The sequence below is a fragment of the Microcebus murinus genome, chromosome 4, assembly GCF_040939455.1.
Source record: "Microcebus murinus isolate Inina chromosome 4, M.murinus_Inina_mat1.0, whole genome shotgun sequence".
NCBI lineage: Eukaryota > Metazoa > Chordata > Mammalia > Primates > Cheirogaleidae > Microcebus > Microcebus murinus.
In genome coordinates this window covers 108,332,654-108,350,594 of record NC_134107.1, presented here as the reverse complement: position 1 = coordinate 108,350,594, position 17,941 = coordinate 108,332,654, and the positions used below count along the sequence as shown (strand labels likewise).

The 17,941-nt window shown below is 59.1% G+C and overlaps 1 protein-coding gene across 5 annotated transcripts in view; it reads left to right on the top strand.

The window, feature by feature from the left end:
* The window catches only part of IGSF9B (immunoglobulin superfamily member 9B), a 48,799-nt gene that overhangs the window by 11,659 nt on the left and 19,199 nt on the right, over positions 1–17,941 (top strand). For 2 of the 5 annotated variants that reach the window (XM_076002657.1, XM_076002660.1), the window contains exons 3-15: positions 734–880; positions 6,167–6,318; positions 6,642–6,759; positions 7,911–8,052; positions 8,314–8,516; positions 10,819–10,961; positions 11,257–11,397; positions 11,483–11,599; positions 11,801–11,951; positions 13,075–13,198; positions 15,402–15,577; positions 16,510–16,736; positions 17,590–17,674. In XM_076002657.1, the coding sequence (XP_075858772.1) occupies positions 734–880; positions 6,167–6,318; positions 6,642–6,759; positions 7,911–8,052; positions 8,314–8,516; positions 10,819–10,961; positions 11,257–11,397; positions 11,483–11,599; positions 11,801–11,951; positions 13,075–13,198; positions 15,402–15,577; positions 16,510–16,736; positions 17,590–17,674 (1,926 nt within the window). The remainder of the gene's footprint in view (positions 1–733; positions 881–6,166; positions 6,319–6,641; positions 6,760–7,910; positions 8,053–8,313; positions 8,517–10,818; positions 10,962–11,256; positions 11,398–11,482; positions 11,600–11,800; positions 11,952–13,074; positions 13,199–15,401; positions 15,578–16,509; positions 16,737–17,589; positions 17,675–17,941) is intronic. The other 3 variants (XM_012739605.2, XM_076002659.1, XM_076002658.1) reach the window with 3 other exon arrangements.

Below are 17,941 nucleotides of genomic sequence, written 5' to 3'. Positions count from 1 at the left end.
CCTTCCCCTTGCCTCGAGAGTGAGAGAAAGCTGGCGTGCTGATGGGGGCCAGGCTGGGGTTAAGGAGGGCTGGCTCAGGGCTCTCTGCTCTGCCTGCCAATACTATGGGCCCCACTGCCCTCAGTTCCTAGGGTCGCTGGGCGTCGGTAGGATGTGTTGTCTCTCTGGCACTGGCAGGAGGATGGGGAGGGGACCCTAGCATCTGGTGCCCAGCCTGCCTTCCCTCTGCCCAGGTGAGGGGCAGGTGAGGGGCGGCCAGGTGAGGTGGTCCTGGGCACCCAGCTGGGACAGGGATACCACTCAACCTGACCAGAGGTGCTCCAGGGCCCACCAGAGCCCCCATCCTCTTATGTTGGCATGCTCTGTCCCCTCTCCCCCGTGTCATCCCTTCTCAGCTCTGTATCCATCATGCCTTACCTTGGTCCCGGGAGATCTCCAAAAGAATGGGAGTATTCTAAGGAACTGAGGCTTCTTTCAGTGCCAAACACGTTGAGTTGCCATTGCCGGCTGGGACAGGGCCAGCTGGGGAGGGAGAGTGGCTCTGTGGCCAAGGCATAGTGCCTTTTCCTTTGCCACCTGCTGCCAGAGGTGGGTGCCAGCTGTTATTTTGGGGACCTGCCATGGGAAATGGCATGAAGGTTATGACGGGTCCCCTGCCTTTGGCTGGGGTGGAGGTGGGAGCTGCTGGCCTTGCCCTGATGGCCTCTGGGGCTTTTGTCCACTGTTCCCTCAGGCCGGGCCAGTCTCCACGATAAGGCATCCTTGCGGCTGGAGCAGGTTCGCTCCGAGGACCAGGGCTGGTACGAGTGCAAAGTGCTCATGCTGGATCAGCAGTATGACACCTTCCACAACGGCAGCTGGGTCCACCTCACCATCAACGGTGCGTATGGGCTGCCTCTGGGGTGGCCTGGGAACACTGCTTCCCCAGGGCAGCCCTCTCCTGACTGCGCTGTGCCCTCCCCTTGCTGTGGGGGGTGGGGGGTGCCTTGGCCCTGTGAGCTATCAGCTGCCTCCTCCAGTGCCCCCTTGGCTGTCCTGGCCTTGGGCTCGGCAGGGGTGCATAGGAGGGCAGCTCCCTGAGCGCATGCGCTGCCAGAGCCCCATAGAGGGGGGAGGGAAGCTGTTTCTGGAAGCCAGGAAGGTTAAGGCTTTGTGGAGGCAAAACCGGTCCCTGCTGGGATCATTTCCCAGCCTTGGGATGGTCCTGACAGCCCACTCCCCTGTGGAATCCCTGCAGTCCCGCTGCTGGTCTGTCTGCTTGGATTGATATTGTGGCTCCTCGTTAAGTGTGTTCCTTCGAGGAGTATGTGCCCAGGGTCTGTCGTGGGCCAGCCCCGCCCCAGGGGGCAGCTAGACCACGGTGAGCAGCCTGCACACGGTCCCAGCTGTAGTGGGCTTTCCCGGCTAACAGAGCGTGAGCATCCTGGGAAGAGTAACAGTTTTAATGGCCGTCAGCTATTTATAGCTCAGGCTAGATGAACTGTGCCGTGTGTGGACGCTTGCGTTGCCAGCGTCGGGTGAGCTTGCTGAACCTTGGGCGGCTGTGACGGCACCAGGGGCTGGGGCCTTGGGGTCTGCTCGGAGGGTAGGCCCCCCTGTGTCACCTGGGGAGTCCTTACCTGGGAAGCAGTACTCTGGAGGAGCCAGAAGCTGGAACCGAGGAGAAAACATGAAGGAGAAGTGGTCTCCGCAGTGGGAAGGGGGTGGGGTTTTCCATTGTTTTGCTTGTTTTTTTTTTTTTTTTTTTTTTTGCCAGACCCTTATTCTTTATTCAGTTGATGACAAGAATGTATTCAGCCACCACTATGTTGAGACGCGGGTAGTTATTGAGGCTGTGACAGTGTCAGTGCTGGCATGTGCCACTTGCCGCTCAGGCCCTTGTGGTTTTGGGCCGGAGACTGTGGATGCTGGGCTTGGGAGACAGAAGCTGGTGCTGCTCTGGCTTGGGGGCTGCTCTCAGCATTGGTTTGCCGCGAAGGGCGGCTCTGCCCTCCCTGCCTAGTGGGGCTCCTTCTGGTCTGGGAACCTGTCCAGGGTCCTGGAGGAACAGAGTGTTTCATGTGTTAGCAAGACGACTGGCCTGTGGGAAGAGAAACCTCCACGATGGTGGCCCCACATCCATGTTGGTCTAGGCTGCCCGGCCCGCCCTCCACGTGGGATGCGGTTGGCTCCTGTCCATCAGTCCTGACAGACTGATCGGAGGCATATTTTAAATCTTGGGTGGGTTGTCCCTACCACCCAGCAAGCTTTTGAGTCAACCCCTTTTGATGCCAGCTGTTGTGTGAGCAAGGAATGAAAACTCATCTGAACAGTAACCCAAGCAAAACATAATTAGGAAGGTAAATGTGCTACTACAAGCTTGCCTGGATGAACACCAGGCCAGGAGTCCCCGTGCTGCTTCCTTTGCTTCCTGTGCCCTTTCCTAAACGGGGTGGAAATCATCTTGCCGTGCTGCCTGCTTTCCTGTCACTTCATCCTGGTGGGTAGTGTCCGTTTCAGGAACCCAAGACACCAAGCGTTCAGTGGACACGCACATGACAGGAAAGTAGAACTTAGTTTGGAATTGTATGCTCCGTGGCATCTCTGTCTCAGCTTGTGCGAGTGGGGATGGATTCTTTGGGATTCCTGATTGCGTGGAGTGCAGTGAGCGTGGAGCAAGACCCTTAAGGGATCTGGTTTGTGCCATGAACTCACGGCATGTTAGCTGTTTGATCCGGCAAGGCAAGTTACCTCTTTGAGCTTCAGCTTCGTCCCTTACAAGAACCAATGCCTATTTACAGGGCTGTTGTGAAAATTAAATGAAATGCTGTGTGAGGAAACATCTTGCAGTGTCTGGAACATTAATTACATGTGGGCAATTATGTGTGAGATGCTGGCCATCCTCCTTCTCAAGAGAGAAAAACATAAAATCCGATGAAAACTGAATAGCAGGACGGCAGGCCTGGAAGAGGTAGAGGGTTCTGATAGTGTAAAAGTCCCTGTGGATCCATCACTAACTGTCCATTCAAAGCGCACGTTTGGATGTGCACCCTGCGGCAGGCTGCGAGGGCACCGCAGGAGGCACGACCCAGTCCTGGCTCTTAAGGAGACGTCAAGTCCAGAGACGACCGCAACGTGGCTTTGAGCGCGCAGAGGAGAGCGAGCTGCTCTGGAGAAATGCCCTCTGCCGAGACACCAGGCCAGGGCCCGAGTCAGCCAGGCGCAGGTAGAGGTGGGAAGGGGACGCCTGGCAGAGGGAGGGGGCGGCAGAGTCGCGAGCCTGGACAGGTTGCTCACGCGGCAGTGCTGGGCGGAAGAGCTGGGCATGGCACGGCACGCTGCTGCAGGCTGGGACCCAGGACTGGCGATAGGGCTGGTTTGCCTAATCAAGGAGCCTACCTGCGAACAGGTAGAGCAGACCCTCCTACGGTAAAAGACAGGCCTCTCTGCTGCTTTCCCTCCGGCCCAAGTCCTGAGTTTCCTTTCAGCATAAACATTTCCATCGTTGAAGGAGAGAATCCAAGCACCGGCATTCCATCATTCCATCGCTTCCAAACTGGAATGTTTAATGTCGGCATTTTCTGACACGGATCACCTTTGGAAAGTGAAAGGCCAGTGAAAAATTAGAATTACAAATTGACTTATTCTCCTTCTGTGTTTTCTTTGAAGACCAGTTGGGTGGAAACAAACCCAATTATTTCTTTATCACATATAAAATACCCGAAAAGCCCGAGCCAGGGCTTGCTTTAGGTTTGTGAATTGCGTGGAGGAGAGGCCAGCCTGCTTCTAACCTGCACTATTAATTATAGGGCACTCGTGAAAAAGAATTAAGCCTGGAAGTGCAGCTGGCAAGCTAACATCTAATTCAGTAAATAATTGAGAGTCAAACCATTATTTTCCTGAAAACTCGAAATTGTTCAAAGTACTTTCCTGATTAGCACCTAAATAATAAAGTAATTATGTAATTAGTAAGTAATTTGTCACTTCAGGATGTAAATTTAATTTATTATCTTTTCTTTTAAGCTTGACACCAGAGGTAATCGGCCGTGGCTGCTGGCGTGTTTCAGGGCCAGGCCGGGCGAGGAGGGCTTTCTTGCAGATGCGCACGCACTGCCAGTGGGACGGCAGGCCGCAGGCTGGGACTCCAGGATCCCGGTACAAGCACGTGGAAGGACTTATCATTGTTTTTAGTATGTTCTTGGATATTGGATGAGAATTGGGTTTCTTGAGGACGTGTGTGGTCTGTGTTTCGGCGTGTGATGAAGTGTGCTGCTTAATTCCTTCAGCAGCCACTCTGCCTGTGCCCCATGTGCCCACACTGAGCTGTGGGTTTGAAGGTTGTGGACGAAAGTGGTCATGCTCTTCAGAAGTTGTATGTGTTTGCATTTGTGTTGGCCTGTGGGTGTGCATATGTGTGTGCCCTTCATTCATCTATCTGTGTCATTCGTTTGTTCACTGGACAAACGTTAGCAGAGCACACTGCTGCATCTAGGGACTGTGCTGACGGCTGGGCACGCCACGGCGCCACACAGAAGTGTGTCTCTCAAGGAGCCACCATTGTAATAAAGGGGACGGATGAGAAGCAGGCAAACACATACATATTGTCCAGCACCAGGACTGCGGGGACTGCACCCTCTGCCCACTGCCCTGCCTCCGTGCCCCCAGCTGCCCTCCTGGCTTCTGGCTGGGGAGGGCACACGGCTCTGACGCTCCAGAGACAATGTCATTCCTTGCTCCGGATTTAAAAAGAGTGTCCTTTGTGCCTCCCGTGGGTCTCTGGCTTGGGCTTTGCTGGGAGAAGGGTGGGTAGGAAGCGTGTATGAGTGAGTGAGACACAGAGGGAAGAAAAGAACAATGTGAGCGAGTAGAGAATGCTGGAATACTGTCTTATATGGATGGGCTGACCAAGCAGTGTTGTCGCAAAGACTTGCATGAAGCAAAGGAGATGGGGGGACAGAGTTCCCGGCAGGAAGAACAGCAAATGCAAAGGCCCCGAGGGCAGAAGATCTTGGCACACAGGAGGAAGATGAGGAAGGCCAGCGTGGCTACAGCACAGTGGGAGGAAGGAGAATGTGGGCCTACAGCACTCCACCTGGTTCTCAGGGCAGGGCTGTGGGGGAGGGGAGACGCCTCCCAGAGCTCCTCATCAGTGTGATTGGTAGGGAGATGATCGTGATGGAGGCAGTAATGGCCAGGACAACCAACATTTTACAAGATACTCCTCACAAATATTTATTCTTTACATCAATTCTGGAGGGGAGATGATTTAGATGAAGCTCGGAGAGGCTGAGTGAGCTCCCCAAGATTACGACAAGTGGCAGGTGGTGCTTGAACTGAGCTTTGCCCTGGGCGTCTGGGCTGGCATTCAGGAATGGGGGCCTCCTCGCCATTTCGGAAGACCCAGAAGACGGTGGGACTGATGGTCCAAGGGGTTAAGGTTGACCGGATTGCTTCTACAAGCAGCTCAGGCAAATGAGTCTCTTAAAAGCCGATTATCCAAACAGGATGGAGTTTTAATCAAATCTCCAATGCAGCGGGGAAGATAACTGGGCACAGGCAGAGGAGAGTTGAGAAGGGAGGAGCCTGCAGAGTGGGCTGTCCACTTTCACCCACGGGAGCCAGAGAGGGAGGAAGATGGATGATTTTCTTGGCAGAATCTGGGAAAAGTAAGACTCCTTGTAGCCTTGGCCTGTGATCTGTGTTAGGCCCAGACAGGGCTCGGATGGCAAACGTCCGGGAAATGCGGGGACCTTGCGGAGCTGGGGTCCAGGAAGTAGGGGCTCCTGTGCGCGAGGAATAACCCTGAGGAGAAGGGCTGAAGGGTGATCGGGTAGTCTGGGGCGCTGATGGCAAACAAGTGTTCTGGAAGGGCCACCAGAGGGCCGTCTCGTTGATGTCGTGTCTCCGTGCCGAGCACTGCGGCTTTCCTGCAGTGGATGCTTGATGACATTAGTTCATCGGGGCGCACTAAGTATGGTGGAGACGGTGTAAAGTTTAGATCCAGCCAGGCTGACCTGGTTGCAGGTCTCCCTGCCCCATAATATCAGGCCAGATTTTACCCCTCGCTGTCGCTGACTCCTCCTTGCGCCCCGTGGAGCCACACTGAGGATCGCACGCAGGGCGGGCACTGCCTGCGGGGCAGCCCCTTGGCTGATTCCATCCTTCACTGTCGTGGTGTCCTTTGCAGCCCCTCCCACCTTTACAGAAACACCCCCCCAGTACATCGAGGCCAAGGAGGGTGGCAGTATTACCATGACCTGCACAGCTTTTGGGAACCCCAAGCCCATCGTCACCTGGCTCAAGGAGGGGACACTCCTCGGTGCTAGTGGGAAGTACCAGGTGAGTGTGGGTCTGGGCTGGGGCCGTGGCAGTTGCTCTTCCCCACCTCCCTCCCCTCCAAGGCGATCTCCCCCTGGGGCCAGCTACCGACACTGTGTGTGCAGGCACAGCGGAGGTGGGAAGCCAACAGCTCAGCATGGGCGCGGGAGTCCTGTCTGTCGTTAGAGGGTGATCAGCAAGGAGGCACCTGCCCTGTATCCCCATGTGCATGTGTCCCTGGGGCCATCTCCACTTCAGCATCTCCGATTGCATCCCTCTGCCTGAGGGTAGCGTCGGTGGGGCCCAAGGGTGGGTGCTGAGCTCCATCCATCCTTGGCCCCCAGGTGAGTGACGGCAGCCTGACGGTGACATCAGTCAGTCGGGAGGACAGAGGCGCCTACACCTGTCGAGCATACAGCATCCAGGGGGAGGCTGTCCACACGACTCACCTGCTTGTCCAAGGTAGGGATAGCTCCTTGGGCTCTTTCATGGGACATCAGCCCAGGTGAACTATGGGGGACATTTCCCCCGGGCACACTTGGCACGGTGGGGGGTGGGGTGGAGGTGTAGCCGGCAGGGAGCTGTGCGGGGCTTGCGTGTGCTGCGTGCCTACCCTCAGCTCCTGCACAGGCCTGCCTGCAGAAGGGCTGGGCCCAGAGGCTGCGGCCAGGCGCCACAGTGTGGCAGGGAAGCACTGTGCTGCCTGGGTTCTGGTTTCTCTCTCTGTCCAGATAGCATCCCTGCCATGCCTCCATCTCCCCAGGAGGGGATACCTCTCTCAGGCCATCTATCCATTAGTGACGGCATCAATAAATACAGGAATTCCATCCAAGCCCAGACGGTTAAATAACACCAAGGGCATTTGGCACAGCTGAGGTCTGTGCAGTCAGCACCAGGAGATGCCAGTCTGCCCTGGCTGGAGCCCCAGAGTCCCTAAGGAGGGGCCGGGCACTGCCCTGGATGGGCAGCATCTGAGTTGAGGGGTCTGCAGAGCCCATGCCCCGCTCTGTCGTCTCACCCCTGCCTGCAGGAGGCACGCAGGGGAGGGTTGGCAGTGGCGCATGCGCCGCCACCTGCCTCCTGCTCTGAGTGCAGAGCCATAGCCAGGTCAGAGGTCCCTGCAGCCAACATGGAAGCTGCCCCTCATCAGGAGGCTGCAGCTGGTGCCTCTGTGTGGGCAGCCGGCGCCTCGGACTGTGAGGATTGCTCCCTCTGCCCACTGCCCCGCCTCCACCCCCAGCTGCCCTCCTGACTTCCGGCTAGTGAGCGGCACAGGCTCTGACTCCTCCGAAGGCAAGATCATTCCTTGCTTCGGGTTTAAAGAGTGGCTTTTGTCCCTCCTGTGTCTCTGGCTCAGGCTCTGCTGGGAGAAGCAAGGGCAGGAAGGGTTTTGTGTGCGTATGTGAGAGAGACGGCTGGTCTGGGCGGCCGTGGGTGCAGGTGGCAGGTGTGGTGGAGACAGTGGCGTGAGGCAGCATGTGGGAGCGTCTCCATGCCAACTGCCTGGGCTGTGCCATCCCCAGCGCCCCTTCCTGGGGTGCTCGGAGCTTCCTGGGAGGCTGGTGCTGTTGCCTGCCCGTCAGGTGAGGTGGCGTCTGTTCTTGTTCTCCCAGGGCCGCCTTTCATTGTGTCCCCTCCTGAGAACATCACCGTCAACATCTCCCAGGACGCCCTGCTCACCTGCCGGGCGGAGGCGTATCCCGGCAACCTCACCTACACCTGGTACTGGCAGGATGAGAACGTCTACTTCCAGAAGTGAGCACCTGGCTGGGACCCTCTCACTGAGGTCCCTCCCCGTCCCTGGGGGCAAGGCGTCCGAGGAGAAACTGTGCCTGTACAGGTGCCCCTGGGCTCTGGAAGCTTGGAGAGGCGGGTGGTCCAGTCTGTGTCCCACATGCCAAGGCCAGAGTCTTCACAGAGGGGCTTTGAGACAGGGGTCCTGGGAATGCCGGGGGGCCCGAGGTCTAGGGGAGGTGGAGGTGACCCATTGCCACCTTGCTCTGGTGTCTGCGGCAGGACCCCCTTCTCCCACCTGCCAACATCTCTCCCCACGTCTCCTTGCTGGCTTTGCAGCGACCTGAAGCTGCGGGTGCGGATCCTGATCGATGGAACCCTGATCATCTTCCGGGTGAAGCCAGAGGACGCAGGGAAGTACACCTGCGTCCCGAGCAACAGTCTGGGGCGCTCCCCCTCTGCCTCAGCCTACCTGACGGTGCAGTGTGAGTAGGGGTGCGGGAGAGGCCAGGTGGCGGGGGCTCCAGAAGGTTCAGGTCCATTGGCCAGACTGCAGGCTGGAGGGCAGCGGACACCGAGCACCACTCAGGGGGACGTGGGTGGAGGAAGGATGAGGGAGCAGGAAAGAATGAGGGAGGAGGAAGGGGCCAGCTCAAGAGGAGGCCGAGGCCCTGCGGGGCAGGAGGGTGGCTGGCACCTGCTGGTGTGTTCCGTGGCTGGGCATTGCTGTGTGTGCCAGCGGTTACCTGAGAAGCTGCACTTAGGTTGGGCTCGAGGAGAAGCAGGCCCTCTGGGCAGTTGCTTTGCATGTTGTCCTTGGCTGGACGCTGGCCAGCACCTCTGTCCCGCAAGCGGTTGCTCCTTTCTCGGGTGACTGAGGGAGCGCAGCCTGGAGCCAGGGCAGGGCTAGGTTTCCCGCCAGCCACATCCCTGCCGTTCCGTACCACGGCCATGGCCGTGGCCAGCAAGGGCAAGAGGGCCCTCTTTGGGGGTGTCTCATCAAGCTGCCACGCCTGCTTCCCGGGCACCCCTCGCTGGGGCTGCCAGCGATGCAGATGGATGAGCTGCTCCTCACCCAGAGCAGCCGTGGGCTTTTGTTGAGCACAATAATTCTGTTTGCTAATCTTCAGTGCTGGGAAGGCCAGTCGCTCTCCCACCCCCTGGCAGGCTGAGCATGTGTGTGAGAGAGAAGGATGAGTAATGAAGATTAATGTCTTCCTTTTGATTTTCGGATGGCCCTGTCACTCAGGCAACAAAGGCCCCACGCTGCTGCTGTAGGTGACACTCTCCATCGTCAGGGCTGGTGTGGGAGGATTGCTCACACCCAGAGGGGCAGGGGTGAGAAGTGGCCGCGTCTGAGACGTGGCCCGGGGTCAGCACAGGAGCTGAGGACAAGCAGAGAAACAGCTGGTGGCCCCAGGGGAGGAGCTCATCTGACGGCTGCCTGGAGCTGGCTGTTGGCCACGGCGCGGCCGTGGTGGGGCTGAGAGGGACCTCCTGAACCCCGCGGACCCCCAACCTCGCGTTCTTGCCGTTTTCTCATCGCGATGGAGCACATCGCTTCTCTACTTCACTGTCAACGTGAAAGGACGTGTAGCGTGCAGTGTTGTTAGCGCCAGGCTCACAGAGCCGTGAGGCCCAGGGCCACAGGTCTAGCCACCAGGAGTCGAGGACTTGCTCGTGAGTGAATTAGGGTGCGCCCCGAGGCGGGCTGGAGCCGAGAACGGAAGGGAGGGGAGCCCTGCTCCTCGGAGCGTCCCACCCCTCGGTGCGGGCTGCCGCCGTGCCACCGGGCAGGAAGGTGGCCGTGCTGGGCCAGGAGCCGATGGGAGGCGGTCGTTGGGATGCCTGGCTGGGATGAGGCCCCGGCCTGGGAGCCGCGGGCCGTCCGTCTGTCGGAGGCGAGTGTTGGTCTCCCCATCTCTCCCGGCGCCAGCACCACCCACCCTCCTCGTCCTGTTTTACCTCCTTCCTGCCTTCAAAGAAAAAAGCCAGGGGGTTGAGATTTACAGGTGGGTGAGACGAGGATCTTTATTCCTGCTAAAAAGCAGTGTTCAGAGTATTTCCCATTCATAAACCCTTTGAAAACCTTGGAGGAGAAAAAAAAACTACCATACAAAAGTAGGAAGCTATGTCTAAATATATAACCGGGCCTGGTATTTATGTAATGGTGCTCTCTGAAGAGCTGGAACGCTTAGCAGATCCAGCTCATTCATCCTCGCTGCCGCCTAAGTTCTGTGTCCTTCTCCCCCGTGGCCCTCAGGGGAAGTTGGGGAGACTCGAGAGGAGGTGACTCAGGCTGCGGGGCAGGAGGTGCGGGCGCCCTCGCCGCTCCCCCGAGGCCTTTCGTCTGCTCTGTGGGCAGGGTTGACTCTGCATTTCAGCCGCAGAGTCAGGTGGGGAAACCAAGGCCTGGGGAGACTGGACAAGCAGCAGAATGGAAGGAGGAGGAACACCCTCTTGTGGTTGCACCCGAGATGGCCTTATGTGTAGAACCAGCGGCTGCCCAAGGAGGCTTTGGGATAAGGAGCGGCCGGGACAGGGTGTGGCACCTGTTGGCTTTGGGGCCCAGGGCCTAGGGCTGAGGGCGAGGGTCGTGGAGAGCCCTTGCCCGACGGGCGAGGCGTTTCAGGAGCGCTGTGGACGGGCAGGCTGGAGCGGCCTTCGGGTGCCTCCAGTGCCAGGGCAGCAGCTCTGGCTGGGCATGTGTGCGGGCTCGCCCCGCCTGGACTTCTCACTTGGTGTCCCTGTGTCTGTCTCGTCCCCGCCCACGCTGGCTCTCTGCAGACCCTGCCCGCGTCCTCAACATGCCCCCTGTCATCTATGTGCCCGTGGGGATCCACGGCTACATCCGCTGCCCTGTGGACGCAGAGCCGCCGGCCACCGTGGTCAAGTGGAACAAGGATGGCCGTCCCCTGCAGGTCGAGAAGGTGCTAGAGGGACGCATGCTGGGTTCAGGATGGGAGGCCCTCCTGACACCGAGGTGCTGCCTCGGGGGCCTGGCTTTCTGCCAGGGCTTTCCTGCCCCTTCAGAGTCTCTGGGAAGACAGAGAGCTGCTTCTGTAGGGGTCTGTGGCTGGCAGTAGCTTTGCCGTTCGCCCGGATGCCCGCACGGCTGTGGCGGGCTCCGTCTGGTGTTGTCTGCGCAGCTCAGACCCACCTGGAGGGGAGCTGGGATGGAATGCCCGCGCCTGACCGATCCCCTGCTGTGTCGTTGTCCGGCAGAACCTAGGTTGGACCTTGATGGAAGATGGCTCCATTCGAATTGAGGAGGCCACAGAGGAGGCTCTTGGCACTTACACGTGTGTGCCTTACAACACCTTGGGGACCATGGGCCAGTCTGCTCCTGCGCGGCTTGTCCTGAAGGTGAGGCCCCGGGGCTGTCAGCGGCCTGCGTGCACACGTGTACCCGAACACCCGGCTCCATGTGAGTGCCTGTGCCCTCCCCCAGGACCCCCCGTATTTCACGGTGCTACCAGGCTGGGAGTACAGGCAGGAAGCCGGCCGGGAGCTGCTCATCCCCTGTGCGGCCGCAGGGGACCCCTTCCCTGTCATCACGTGGAGAAAGGTACCTGGGCTCTGGGGCTCCTGGGCCCTGGGGGAGGTGGCGGGGCCCCAGTGCCCGGTTCTGTTCCTGCTCTGTGCCGAGCAGTGAGGCGACTTCCTAGAGCAGTGGGCGCCCTGGAGCAGGGCAGCATCAAGGGTTGGTGCTTCTCTCCTCACCTCCGTTTCTGTCCCCACCCTCTTCCCTGCCCCTTGTTTGGCCAAGGTAGGGAAGCCCAGCAGAAGCAAGCACAACGCCCTGCCCAGCGGGAGTCTCCAGTTCCGCGCCCTGAGTAAGGAGGACCACGGGGAGTGGGAATGTGTCGCCACCAATGTGGTCACAAGCATCACTGCCAGCACCCACCTCACCGTCATCGGTACGCAGCCCGCAGGGGTCAGGTGCTGCATGCTGGCGGCGTCCCATGGTGGCTGTCTGTCCTCTGCGGTGTCTTTCTGAAGTCAGTCCAGCCCCTGAGCCAAGAGTCCAACACGTGCAGCCCTCACCGGTGTGGGCTCTGTAAGGGAAGGTCTTATCCTGGAGGTCTTCCCCTGACGGGGACGGGCGGGTGTGCCCAGCACCCGCTCTGATCCAGCAAAGAGGCAGCTGTGTAGCTGGCAGTGACTGTGGACACGCCCCGCTGGAGGGCCCGGGAGCAAGCTGGATACACTAGGATGCAGAGGAGTGGGCCATGCGGCATCTTGGATGGGGATGCCGAGCTGAGACCTGGGGCCTGGGGCTGGGTGGGGGGACGTCTCTCCCTGGTGCTCCCATTTTTGATGGCTCGAGGTGGGTGTTCCCAGGACCTCACCTGCCCTTGCAGCCTGTCCCTCTGAGTCCTGACAGCTATGATTGTGACCACAGCCAACACTTTGGGCTGTTACTATCGGCTTTAGGCTCTGTACCTACCCAGGGTCTGCAGCCCTCACCATTCATAGTTCAGGAGGTGGGCGCTGATGCTTCCCCCATTGATGCTCGGTGAAACCGAGGCTGGCGTGGCTGGCACCCCTCCCCTGGGTCCTGTCTCTAGTAAGTGCTGGGCCCAGGACTCAAACACCAGTTGAAGATCTTACCTGCTGTGTCGTGCTGCCTCTCACGCCAGGGTTCGGGTGGAATGTTGCTGTCTCGTGAGGCCAGAGAGCTTTGCAGGAGAGGGGACTGTTTGGCTTTGCCTGGGACTTTAGGGGACAGTGTTTCTGGCTTGCCCGAGGAACACAGGATTTGGGTCTGGGATCGGGAGCATTCTGGTTTTCCTTTGGCCCACGTTCCTGATGCTCCTGCGATCTAGTCACAGCAGACTGCACAGTGGGGTGGGCTTCCCTCCCCAGCCCTGCTAACCAGTAGGGGCGGGGAGCCAGCACTAAGAGCATCCCCTCGTCCCCAGTAATGTCACTTGCAGTATTGCACGTTGCTGCCACTGGGGCTCCCCGCAGTGAGACTGTGGGCCCCAGCACCACGGGCCCAGTTCTCTTCAGTCTGAGCGGTCTCTGCTTGGCTTCCAGGCACCAGCCCCCATGCCCCGGGCAGTGTCCGGGTCCAGGTCTCCATGACAACTGCCAACGTGTCCTGGGAACCCGGCTATGACGGAGGATATGAACAGACATTCTCAGTTTGGTACGGACCTCTGTGAGTCACCCCCGCACGCTTTGCTCTCTGCTTCCTCCCTCCCCCCGACAGCAGGCCTTCCCGTGTGGGGGGAGGCGGGGGGCGTGGCTCCGCCCCTGACAGACCTGCGGACAGCGAGGTGGGCCCAGGCAGCGACCGGTTCTTGTGGGCGGCGGCTGCCTGTGGTCTGTGAGCGCCTCTGGACAGGGCCGTGTCCCAGCCCTGCGGTTCGGGTGCCCGTCTGGGCTGTGGCCCAAACCGTCAGCACTCTCTGCTGCCCCTCCTGGCTGGTCCCCTGCTCCCTGTTTTGTGCCCAACTTCATTCCTTGTGGTTCCTTGGAGTCTGGGAGAGACTCCTAATCCGTGAGAGCTTTGTGGAATAGCCCAGCCTGAAGGGTAGAGTCTGCTTTGCCGTCTGTCCCTTCCACAGGGGCCCAGAACCCAGAGTGGAGAAGTGATGCTCCCCATCCTGGTTGTGTTCAGCAGCGGCACTTTCTCTCTAAGACTGTGTTTCCCTCTTGCTTTTATTCCTCTGTTGTGAATGTAGCCAGGTGCAGTGTCCCCAAGCCTTAGGGGACATAGAAATCTCAAAAATGCATGAATCAGGGTGAGCATAGGGGGCCCAGGAGAGGAGGAAAGAGAGGCCCTGCTGACCTCCTCCCATCAGCCCAGGGCCGCTCTTTCCCCACACTCCTGTCCCGAGCCAAGAACTGTGGCCACTTGCCTCGTGGGTGACACCCTTGGTCGACCCCTTGGAGGACGAGCCCCCTCACCACCTGCTTCAGGCCCGTCTCACCTGGGCTTGTGCTGCCAGCCAGAGCCCGGGAGGAGGAAACTGAGACTCCAGAGGGGAACTCAGGGGATTCAGGAGACCCTCGATACATTCTCAACAGTGAGGGAAGTTGAGACGGGAACTTCCTTGTTGCCTGTCGTGGGGGTTGGGTGCTAATTTCCTGGGCATCTTGAGTTCTGGACAGATGAATGCACCTGCAGGGTGGGAGCTGTAACCAGAGCACTCTCCCACCCCTTCGTCCTTCCTCCTCCCGCAGCAGGGCTGGGGGGCTCCTCACGAGTCTGCCCAGTGGCTGCTGCAGACCGTGGTGCTGCCAGGCGGCTGCATGCCAGGGGAGGGGTGTTGGGCACAGCCAGGCCTTCCTTGGGGATGCCCGAGTGGAAGGTCTGTGCAGACAAGGGGCTCCCTTGCTGCTTGTGGCTCGCCCCACGCTGCTGCTCATCTGCATCGCGCCATCACATGCCGCTCACTGCTTTAGTGCCCTGGCGGGAAGGGCGGGTGCCAGGGTTAGGGGAGGTCTCCTTCCCGCCTTTCTTTCTGGCTGCCTCTAACTCCCCGAGTAATGACTCAGGCATTTGGCACTAGCTTCTTTCTGCTGTGCTTTCTGCAGGCTCAGCTCACCCTCCTGGGCATACATGGTAGCAGCCTTTATACCTTGAGGGGAACCCGGTGGGCACCGGCTGAGTTACGCTCAGGGCTGCAGCAGAGGGCCACTCCCACGGGACGACGTCTCCCCCCTGTGGTGACGTGGTGGCACTGCACCTGCTGCTCGCTGGCTGTACCGCTTGTTGGGAGCTGGGGTGATAGAGCCAAGGAAAACCTTCAGCCTGGTTTCGGGGCCCTCCACGCGTGCTGTGACCTTGCCTGCACTGTGATCTCTAACACTGAAGGCTTTAGGGACCCTTGTCCCACTGTGGGGAGACACTGGGCATTTTGTCACATGCCCTGGATGTCCTCAGATGATCCAAATCACACCGGACTGAGGGAGCCTGTGGGTTACGCTGGGTCCCACTTTTAACTGTCCCTGAGTGGCAGCCAAGTCACCGGGTTCCCCCCTAGCCCCGTCACTGCTGAGTTGTGCCTCCCCGCTTCCCAGCGCTCTTGCCCGCCCAAGGCAGAGCCCACTGCTGGGGTTGTCCCCAGGGCGGACTCTCCCACAGTGCGACTGGTACCATGGCAAGTCGTGAGCATGGCTCACAACTAAGGGCCCTTTCAGAGGAGGTGCCAGCCGTGGCTGGTGACCTGGCATCATGAGGATTGGCGTGGCCACAGCCAGGCAGGTCTCCCTTCTCTCATCCCCTCTTCCGGCCCTGAACCCGGAACGCCAGGCCCACCACTGCCTTCTCCGTGAGGACCTTGCACGCACTCTCTTCTCTCCAGTATAACCCACCCGGCCCCTTGCTCCCTGCCCTCTCTCTTTGTTTTGGCCAGGATGAAGCGGGCACAGTTTGGGCCCCATGACTGGCTGTCCTTGCCGGTGCCGCCGGGACCCAGCTGGTTGCTGGTGGACACCCTGGAGCCTGAGACAGCATACCAGTTCAGCGTCCTGGCCCAGAACAAGCTGGGCACCAGCGCCTTCAGTGAGGTGGTCACTGTGAACACTTTAGGTGAGGGCCCCTGGGCTGTCTGGAGGCTGTTTCCGGGGGAGCTGGGCTGAGAGGTGCTGAGCGGGCTGGCCCAGCGATGAACACGTGTGGCCTACCGCATGCCGGCGCCTTGCTCAGTGCTTCGTGGTCTCCCGGTATGGACTTGTCGTACCCTTCCAGGGGCTTTGCCCCATCTCAGAACACTTTTGGCCAGATTCCTGTTGTGTTTTTACATGGAAGAAAGAGGCTTAGAATTTTATTCTTCCTTGTGAGGCCACATGTTTGCAACTTCTGTGGCTTTACAGGGGAGATTGGGACTCCTTCCTCCTGGGCCCTGCCCGCAGGCCCTTTCCTTTGTCCCCAGCCCTGTGCGGTGGCGGGCGTGTGGCCGACTCTAGCTGTGGAGTCGTTTAGGACATGCTAGCTTTTCCTTCCTGGACCCAGTCGCTCACTTCTCCCTGCCTAGCGCGGTGGCATCTGCTGTCCTGGGGGGGGGGGAGGGCCGCTGGGAACAGGCTCCTCCCAGGTGGAGCGGGCGCGCGACCCCGCCTGTCCCCCAGTCCTCTCCTGAACAGCCACCAGGGTGGGCTGCTCACCCGGCTCTCAGCGCCTCTGCTAGGCCTCATTTTGTCCCCCGGGGCCAGGAAGGGAATTGTGAGTGACCAGGGTGCTGTGAGAAGATACACCCAGCTCCTTGGAAGAGCACAAGAGAGACTTTGATTCCCCTTGCATTCTTCCTCCTTCCCTCTTTCCCATTTCCCCCCTTTTGAGCCTCATGGTTCCCTCGTGCATGTTCTCTAGCAGAACTCTGAACGCAGAATCATGAAGCTCTGGCCCCACTGGCCCTGACCTCCCTTCCCTCTTGCCCCGGGAATGATGTGTGCAGGAGCGTGGGGGCCGTGGTGACCTCATCGCTCTGATGCCATCCCCCTTCTCCCCTCTCCCTGCCACAGCATTCCCTGTCACAACTCCAGAACCCCTGGTGCTGGTCACCCCACCGAGGTGCCTCATAGCTAACCGGACTCAGCAGGGTGTGCTCCTGTCCTGGCTCCCGCCTGCCAACCACAGCTATCCCATCGACCGCTACATCATGGAGTTCCGCGTCGGCGAGCGCTGGGAGATGCTTGACGATGCCATCCCGGGCACTGATGCAGAGTTCTTTGCCAAGGATCTGTCACAGGTGAGGGCTTTGCTTTTCCTTGCTGCTTCTTCCCAAATTGTGGAAGTGACGTGACTCTAGAGCCACTAGAAGCTTTGAGTGAGCTGCTCAGACTGAGGTCAAGCCACGTGCTGCACCTCCTCACCACTGTTCCTGGGTTCTCCAGACCTGCTGCTGAGGCTTGGACTCCGCAGGTCCTGGCTGCAGAGGTCCCACAGATTCAGGGCCAGCTTGGTGGCCATGGGAACTTGAGCTGCATTGAGGATTTTCCCCAAGTTCTGACACACGTGGGGCAGGGCAGGCAGAGAGGCCAGCATGGACAGACAGATCACTGGCCTCAGCTCCCTGCTAAGTCTCACCTTGGGGGGGGGGCAGGGCAATTCCCAGAAGGATTGTCTCCTAGGTTTGCCCAGGAAAGAGACCCCTCTTTTAACAATTTAGAACCCCTAGAGGAAGATGCATTATCTGTTTTCCAGCTGATCCTCTTTAAATTTGGATCTCTCTCTGGCTGGGAAGAGGAAGCAGCTTGCTTCATGGACAGGGACAATCTCATCTCTCTTTCTCCCTTCCTTCCCTGGGCACTCATTTAGTGGCATGCTGCAATTGGCTCACAGTGGCCCTTGAGAGCCCGTTGTGTGTATCTCTTCCCACCTCTTTCAGTGATCTCACATTCTTAGCTTGAAACCAGCCATGGTGGGAGTGTCTACACACAGCAGTTGGCCACTGCTACCAGTCACTTGCTGTCAGACACTCAGCAGTGCTGAGCAGTGTGCTGGGCTCTGCGTTCCGTGGGAGGCCATGTGCAGGGCCAGGGGGGAGGGGCCATGGTTGTCTGGGATCCCTCACCGACGGGGTGTTGTCCCTGGGGCTGTAGGACACTTGGTACGAGTTCCGGGTTCTGGCTGTCATGCAGGATCTGATCAGCGAGCCCAGCAACATTGCCGGCGTCTCCAGCACAGGTACTTCGGGGGCGGCGCTTCTCTTTCAACTGCAGGGACGTAAGCCCCAGAGCTGCATGGGAGTCCCTTTGCTAAATAGCTAGTAGGGGAGGAGAGGCTGCATCGGAAACCGCGTGAGTCATGGCATTTCTTAAGCCCATGGGATCCATGCTTATGTGACGCGTGGGATTTTATCCAACTTAGGTTTCCGACACACCTGTAAGATAGCCACATAAAGAAATTCAACTAATCTTATAGTGATCAAAAAGGACTTGATGTAAGCGCTAC